Source organism: Salvelinus sp. IW2-2015, linkage group LG18 (assembly GCF_002910315.2).
Source record: "Salvelinus sp. IW2-2015 linkage group LG18, ASM291031v2, whole genome shotgun sequence".
Classification (NCBI taxonomy): Eukaryota; Metazoa; Chordata; class Actinopteri; order Salmoniformes; family Salmonidae; genus Salvelinus; species Salvelinus sp. IW2-2015.
In genome coordinates this window covers 51,660,596-51,668,849 of record NC_036858.1, presented here as the reverse complement: position 1 = coordinate 51,668,849, position 8,254 = coordinate 51,660,596, and the positions used below count along the sequence as shown (strand labels likewise).

General features: G+C 42.3%; 1 protein-coding gene across 1 annotated transcript; it reads right to left on the bottom strand.

The window, feature by feature from the left end:
• Window positions 1-1,386: 1,386 nt before the first annotated feature.
• LOC111977859 (phosphoglycerate mutase 1) lies at window positions 1,387-7,901 on the bottom strand. The gene is made up of 4 exons (XM_024007607.2): window positions 7,627-7,901; window positions 5,912-6,186; window positions 3,642-3,822; window positions 1,387-2,937 (listed from the first exon to the last, which is right to left on the bottom strand). Exons 1-4 carry the CDS (start codon window positions 7,763-7,765, stop codon window positions 2,768-2,770), a joined length of 765 nt encoding a protein of 254 aa, XP_023863375.1. The 5' UTR covers window positions 7,766-7,901; the 3' UTR covers window positions 1,387-2,767.
• Window positions 7,902-8,254: the final 353 nt, after the last annotated feature.

The window sequence follows — 8,254 nt, the reverse complement described above, 5'->3', positions numbered from 1 at the left end:
AAAAACCTGCACATTTTAGTGGCCTTTTATTGTCCCCAGTACAAGGTGCACCTGTGTAATAATGATGCTTCTTGATATGCCACACCTATCACGTGGATGGATTATTTTGACAAAGGGTAAAACGCTCACTAACAGGGATGTAAACAAATTTGTGCACAAAATGAGAGAAATAAGCTTTTTGGGTGTATAGAAAATGTCTGGGATTTTTWAATTCAGCTCATGAAACATGGCACCAGCACATTGCGTTTATATATTTCTGCAGTGGTGGAAAAAGTACCCAATGTCATACTTGAGTAAAAGTAAATATATCTTAATAGAAAATGACTCGAGTAAATGTCACCCAGTAAAATTCTGCTTGAGTAAAAGTATAAATCATTTCAAATTCCTTATATTAAAGCAAACCAATGGCACAATTTTGTTTTTTTAATTTACAGAAAGCCAGGGGCACACTAACACTGACACAATTTACAAACAAAGCATGTGTGTTTAGTGAGTCCACCAGATCAGGGGCAGTAGGGATGTTCGGTTGATAAGTGCGTGAATTTGACTATTTTCCTATCTTGCTAAGCATTTAAAATGTAGAGTACTTTTGGGTGTCAAGAAAAATGTATTGAGTAAAAAGTACAATATTTTCTTAAGGAATGTAGCAAAGTAAAAGTAGTCAAAAATATAAATAGTAAAGTACAGATAATCAAATTATGAGTCACATGCACCTTAGTGAAATGCTTACTTACGAGCCCCTAACCAACAGTGCAGTTTAAAAAAAATACCCCCTAAAACTACTTAAGTATTTTTACACCACTATTTTTGTTCATGTGTATGAATAAATTAATCAAAATAAAGTTCATGAAAATATGTAAATCATTATTTCAATATGTTGGTAACCCGTATAAAAGTGATAATGCCCTCGAAACCGGTGTTTGGAAGATATATTGGCATGGTTTGCCAGCCCTCGACAACACCCGTGCCAAATATATCCTCCAAACACCGGCTTCTCTGGCATTATCACTTAAATGTGCATGTTCAGTAGCCAAACGTTGTCAAATAGAGCCTATACATGACTCCTTGTTCTACATATCGGAGGCTTTTTTCTTCTTCTACATAACATCGTTATCTGAACATTACAAAAAATGCTGAACACGGCCGTGGGATGTATTCATTAACTCTTGCAACGGAAACCGTTGAGTGTTTAGGAACCAAACAGAGCGAAAACGGGCAGGGACCCACCTGAATTTGTCYAATAGAAACTCTTGTTTTTGTTGCAAAACGTTTTGCAACAGGATCAGAGTAATGAATAAACCCCTGCAGTGAAATTCATACTAAAACAATCATTCGATTTCGATTTTTTTTTTTATTAAAGGGGGAAAAAAGTACAAGCTGACCAAATCATGTTTCTTCCCACACACATTTATTGGTTCAGCACAGGTTTCAGTGCTGTACATCTAAAAAGTGCATTGCAATGAACCCTAATAACATCATTGCAAATGATCTTATTTTCAGTCATAAGATTGCCAACCATTTCAAAAGAGAAAGCCTTGGGAATGGGTGGGGAAGGATATAAGCAGCTTATCCTATAGGAGCAGGTAAGCAGGTACCTACACTGCAGTTTCCCCATTTAGAGGGGTCCAGCAGCATACAGGGTAGCAAAAGTAAACTTATAGTAAAATGCATGTTCCACCATGAAGCCTATTCATAGGTTGTGGAATGCTCAAAGTTGCAGATAAAAATGTAATGTTTAGAATCAGCTCGCTTGGACATAGAAGAGGAGAGTTGGTCTGTCGTGTGCAATCTATTTCGATCTGTGAAATATGAATGTTTAGCCCTGAATGCCACTGATGCTGGCTGAAGCAGAAACAGACCGACATTGCAGGTACCAAACATTTGATCCCACTGACAAAACAGTAGCCATGTGCCACAATACTCACCAGGAAATGGGATGGAAAGACATGTCACAAACAGTAGTACTAGACATGTAAACGACACACAGAAGTAGCATCCAAGGCTAGGAGGCAGAGGAGAAAGATGTTTTTAGTCTCTGCCATGGCTCTCGCAGGAGATGGAAACAGTCTTCCAACTACTGATTCAGTGGTTCTACAGAGAACTGTACGACCAGACAGAGCACATTGGAAAATAACAGAACCAGTACAACCGTACGTGTTTAGTGTAAATAACTGTTTACGTTTTAAAAGTGCAAATATTCTTCTATAACATCTAAATATATACTATTTTCTAGCGAGACTAGGAAGTATGGTAACGCAGAACTAAATATAAATTAGGCTTCATCATCACATTCGTAATCTCAATGATCCATTGTTAAACAGGGAAACAGACACAATAAGCCAGTGGAATGATGACTGATTTGATAGTGTAGTCAGTTGTCCCCATAGAAGTGGCTTGGTCAATATTAATCTAAACTAATTTATTAGTTACTTTATAATCCACATTTGTTAGACTTTCTATGCACAGTAGGGTTGAATACGGACACACATTCTTAGTGCCTATGTTTCTTGGACTGCAAGTACAGTGTGTGTGTGTGTGTGAGCTCCTTTGAGAGCTGTAGTATTACTAACCTCCTCCAACCCATATCCCTTTACCCCTACTCTGTGCCACATGGAGTAGAATGAAGCTTCCCAGAAACACTGATCTAAGGTCAGTTTTACATGCTTCCTCCGGAAGGTTAGGAATTGATGGGAGGCTAATATAAAATCTGATCCTAGATCTTTAAATAAGCACAACGTCCTACTCCATGATGCACAAAGTGCCCCCTCTATTTTTTGGCTTTGCCCTGGGCTGCCACGGCCTCCATAGCCTTCCTGACGGTTTCCTCRTCCCCCAGGAACTGCATGGGCTTGACAGGCTTCAGGTTCTTGTCCAGCTCATACAAGATGGGGATGCCTGTGGGTAGGTTCAGCTCCATGATGGCTTCCTCAGACATACCTGCAGGGGGCAGCACATAGGGGTTATGGTTAATCAGTGACGACAACATAAATCATGTAAATTAAACAATTTACATTTTTACATTTTTAGTCATTTAGCAGACGCTCTTATCCAGAGCGACTTACAGTAGAGTGCATACATTTTATTACATTTTTACATACTGAGACAAGGATATCCCTACCGGCCAAACCCTCCCTACCGGCCAAACCCTCCCTAACCCGGACGACGCTATGCCAATTGTGCGTCGCCCCACGGATCTCCCGGTTGCGGCCGGCTGCGACAGAGCCTGGGCGCGAACCCAGAGACTCTGGTGGCGCAGCTAGCACTGCGATGCAGTGCCCTAGACCACTGCGCCACCCGGGAGAAACAATCACAACAAAGAAAGTGTATACAAAAAAAAAAAATAAGGAGCACACAGATGGACACTCACATTTCATATGTGCAGATTAGAATGTGTAGCAAGTAAAACGATACTACCACAGACCAGTGCTTCCTAGAAACCAAGCAGAATAAACTCCAATTCCAGTCCTGGGGAGAAACGGTGTGCAGGCTTTTGTTTCAGCCCAGCACACCTGATCCGACTAATTCTGTTCATGAACAGTTGATGATTTCAAAACAGGTGTATTAGTGAAAGGCTGTAACAAAAGCCTGCACATCCTGTGGCTCTCCAGAGATCACAGTTCTCGGCAGTTCTTACTACTTACCCTCGAGATGCTTGACAATGCCCCTGAGGCTATTGCCATGGGCAGCGATGAGAACCCTCTTGCCCCGTTTGATCTGGGGCACAATCTCGTCGTTCCAGTAGGGCAGTGCCCGGGCGATGGTGTCCTTCAGGCTCTCACAGGATGGAAGCTGCTCTTCCGACAGGTCGCCATAACGACGGTCCTAAATAAAAGATGAGATATTTAGTATGTCAACAAACAGACAAATGCTTAACAGCAACCTGGGCCTAAACCCTCATACCACCATATTGCTTTCAGTCAATCAATTGCATTTATAAAGTCCTTTTTACATCAGCAGTTGTCACTATAGGCTGTGTTTACACAGGCAGCCCAATTCTGATATTTTGCCCAATTATTGGCAAAAGAACTGATGGGTCAAAAAAACAAATKAGTAAAACATAGCAGAATTGCAGCCCAACTCTCAGGGGGTACAAATAACTTGACGATGGCTGGGGGTGGAAGTTGGAGTCATAACCATTATGCTTAAATTTGTTAATTTTTCTGCATATCCTCTTGAGCTGTCTGTATTCTACTGAATGGTGTTTTATTTGTATTTTTTTACTAAATATGCTTCTGTTCAAATCTGGTTAAGAGATTGAAAGGAATGAGAGTTCAGAGTACATTTAGTAATTTCTTGCTTTTCTGAAGTCTACCAACACTTTACATTTTAGTAATTTAGCAGACGCTCTTATCCAGAGCGACTTACAGTAAGTAGTGAGTGCATACAGTTTCATACTGGTCCCCTGTGGGAAATCAAACCCACACTTGTCGCATTGCAAGTGCCATGCTCTACCAACTGAGCTGGACAACCTTGCCAGCAGGCATGCCAGCTAAGATAGTTAAACAAGCTAGCTACTCTTAAGTTGATTGACAGCCTGAAATGGCTTCTTGGTAGCTAGTTATAAAATTGCTAGGTGGCTGGTAGTATCATCCCCAGCTTCCAAGTGGCTCATTCGTCCCCCCTCCTCTTCCCTGTAATTATTCCCCAGGTCATTGCTGTAAATGAGAATGTGTTCTCATACTACTTACCTGGTACAATAAAAATAAAGAATTAAACAAATGTAACAATTTGGGGGAAGGAAGACACCTTCAACTGTCCAGTGCTTTTGGTTCTACATTGAAAGACAAATTCATTGCATATTTCCATATGTTTAGCCTAAAGACCAGTAGGCCCATGCCTCTTTGCTAGTCCTACTTGGTGATTTTTAAAACATGACCCGACAGTGCAAATGATGCTTTCACCAATCGATTCGGATCTCAGCTGAACTTTGCCCTTCTATATCACACTCCTCTGCAATACATTAACTCAGAGTTGAAACACCAAAAGACCTTGTGATATACAAGAGGACCATGAATACAAATATATATATTTATTMAAGGCCCAGCGCAGTCAAACATGATTTTCATGTGTTTTATATACACTCAGTGGCCAGTTTATTGCCCAGTTCACAAAAATGGTTTGCTCCTATAGACAGTGAGTCACATGGCCATCGCTTGCTATATGAAGGCATTGAAGCAGTCAGTTARTGTTCGATTTAATGTTAGAATGGGCAAAACGAATGACCTTGCGCATGGTATCATTGTCGGTGCCAGTCGTGCCGGTTCCAGTATCTCAGAAAAGGCCGGCCTCCTGGGTTTTTCCACGCACAACAGTGTCTAGGGATACCGAGAATGGTGCGACAATCAAAAACAAAAGTCAGCAGCAGTCCTGTGGGTGAAATCAACGAGCTGTTGAGAGGTCGAAGGAGAATGGCAAGAATCGTGCAAGCTAACAGGAGGCCACAAACAAGCAAATAATGGCGCTGTACAACAGTGGTGTTCAAAACCACTGTTTGCCAAAAAGCACCTAAAGCGCTCTCCTCAGCAGAACACACAATCCATAATAGTCTCTGGTACTACCACTCTCACGGAACACTGGGTTGCCATGACGGAGGCTTTGGCATCTACTCAGACAGCCCATACTCTGATCATGTCTCCTGTTAAGGGGCCGGTGCATCAATAAACTGGGGGAAACACATGGTGATACTTTGAGACATGCTTTACTGTAGCCCTCAGAAACATACTAGCACAGGAAGAAACCCAATCGTCAACAACATTTAAATCTGTCAAGACTTCCACTATAGGCTCTTCCCAATGTGAGTGAGCTGGCCTAAAGAAATATCTATATTCTGTTGTTGTCCGATGTCATATATCAGGCAAATTCTTATCCATACTAGTGAGTGTATGTGAATGTGTGTCTCTGTGTCCCTCACCTTGCTGATGATAGTGTAGAAGTCATGGTCTGGGTCCATGGTGGGAGGAGGGATATCGAAGCTCCGCCTCCAGATCTTCACCTGAGCTTCGCCATGCTTGGCAGCAGTCTCTGACTTGTTTAACCCCGTCAGGCCACCGTAGTGGCGTTCGTTGAGGCGCCAGGTCCGGTTGACGGGAAGCCACATCTGGTCAATGCTGTCCAGACACAGCCAAAGAGTGCGGATGGCCCTCTTCAGAACTGAGGTGTAGCATACGTCAAACTCATAGCCAGCATCTGAGGAAGAGAAAGGTTGTGATCGGGTTTGATTCATGATGWTTTGTGGGTGGGTGGATGGACAGATGGATCAACAGAGTAAGACTAGGAAATCAACCAATGGTCAAGTTCTGGGTTGGGACAAAAGCTTATGCTAGGTCTACAGGACCAGGAGTGGATTCGATTGAGAGTACAACACCTGGACACTGCTGTAGACTTTTTACATAATTCAAGCAAGCAACATCATCATCTACTCATCCATCACTCCAGTGTTCATTTTCTAAATTGTAATTACTTCGCTTCTATGGCCTACTTATTGCCTTACCTCCTCACGCCATTTGCACACTGTATATAGACTTTCTTTTTTTCTATTGTGTTATTGACAGTACGCTTGTTTATTCCATGTGTGACTGTTGTTGTTTGTGTTGCACTGCTTTGCTTTCTTGGCCAGGTCGCAGTTGTAAATGAGAACTTGTTCTCAACTAGCTTACCTGGTGAAATAAAGGTGAAAAAAAATAAWRGTTACTAARTCTTAGTTTTGGGCCAAATATGACTATTTAGTCAGAAACACCACATATTTCCCTAACCAATACAATAAGGCTTGATTGTATTACTTGTACGAAGCAGCACGTCTAGAACTGCAGGTTCACATTCTTCGGAAAAGCTGTGACGTCAAAAGCGGTGGAGTCGGGATCTCCGTTGCTCATTTGTCCACAGGGAAAGGGGGCTGAACTAATAGGCCACAAGAGGGCATTCTATTAATGTCCCGAGCAAACCGGGTAGCGTTGATTGCATTCAATTTGRAACCGGCTGCGTCCCGGGCGTGAACCAGGTAACCCCGTTTTGGCCACCAGCACGTTGAGTAATGAGTAGGATTCTGTGTTTTCACATACAGAAGTGATTGCATTTGATACAAAAGCTTATCTGCCTTCCCAGTGAATCATGCTGCCTTGTTGACAACATGAACGAGAGCCGAAGATTACTGTTCGATTTGAGAAAGACGCTCCTTCCTCACCGCTTTTGACCATTCACGTAATAGGCCATAGCCCGGTGCACTTAATCGAACTCCTTATTAGAACGGGGCACGGTCAAAKTGGAAATGAGGGCGTGATTGACAACGGGGAGACTACCAAAACACACCTCCATCCTATGTCAAATCGATGGAGTAATCACGTAACGTTACTGGTATTGGTAACAAGTGGTTTCACATCTACATTTTTTATTGTAAATCATCAATAATAGTTGAGATCCCTTCAAGCAGCAAAACATGCCAAATGTGCAGGCACTCAGCCTTTGAAATTGCTGTAGTCGCTGCTGCCACAGGACTTTCGACAAACAGAGAATGGAAATGTACAATCAGTCAGTTGCATTAGTTAGGACACATTTGATGTGTTGTGTCTGGTATAGTATCCAAACAATGTAAGTAACTAGCTGGTCAAATAAAATAGAACCAGAATCCACCTTTCAGGGCCTGTCCTCCTCTCTTAGCCTCCCGTTCTCCAGTCTCGCTCAGGTCGGCGTCGAACCAGCCACAAAATCGGTTCTCCTGGTTCCAGTTGCTCTCTCCGTGGCGGATCAACACCAGCTTGTAGGCGGCCATAGTGTTAGACGTATTTTAATTTGAACAAGCTCCGTATATAAGGAGGAAACGCCGCTGTTCAAGTTGAAAAGAAGCAACAGAATGGTTTGACCCAGCTAGCTACTTTTGAAGCTAGAGGATATGAGTGATGCGATTGGTTGTTTTCTCACTCTGTGTTTCACACCAATCCAATGGGATCCCGCTGCAGTAGACCTACTTCCTGAATATTTCTCGACCAATGAAATAAAGGTAGGCGGGCACATGGTCCCATGACCTTCATAGGGAACACGTATTTTATAGCTGTATTATAATGTTTTGTAGTTTGATACCTACAATGTGACTACTACCACATTTCAGTGGCATCAAAAGCAACCACTGAATTTGGACTGAAAATKATGAAGGATTGTAAATGTTATGAAAGAATACTTAACTACCAGCGCCCCAATCTCGCCTGATTTATCACATTCCTTTGATCAGTTGGGTGGATCATTCAGAATACGGATCATTCAG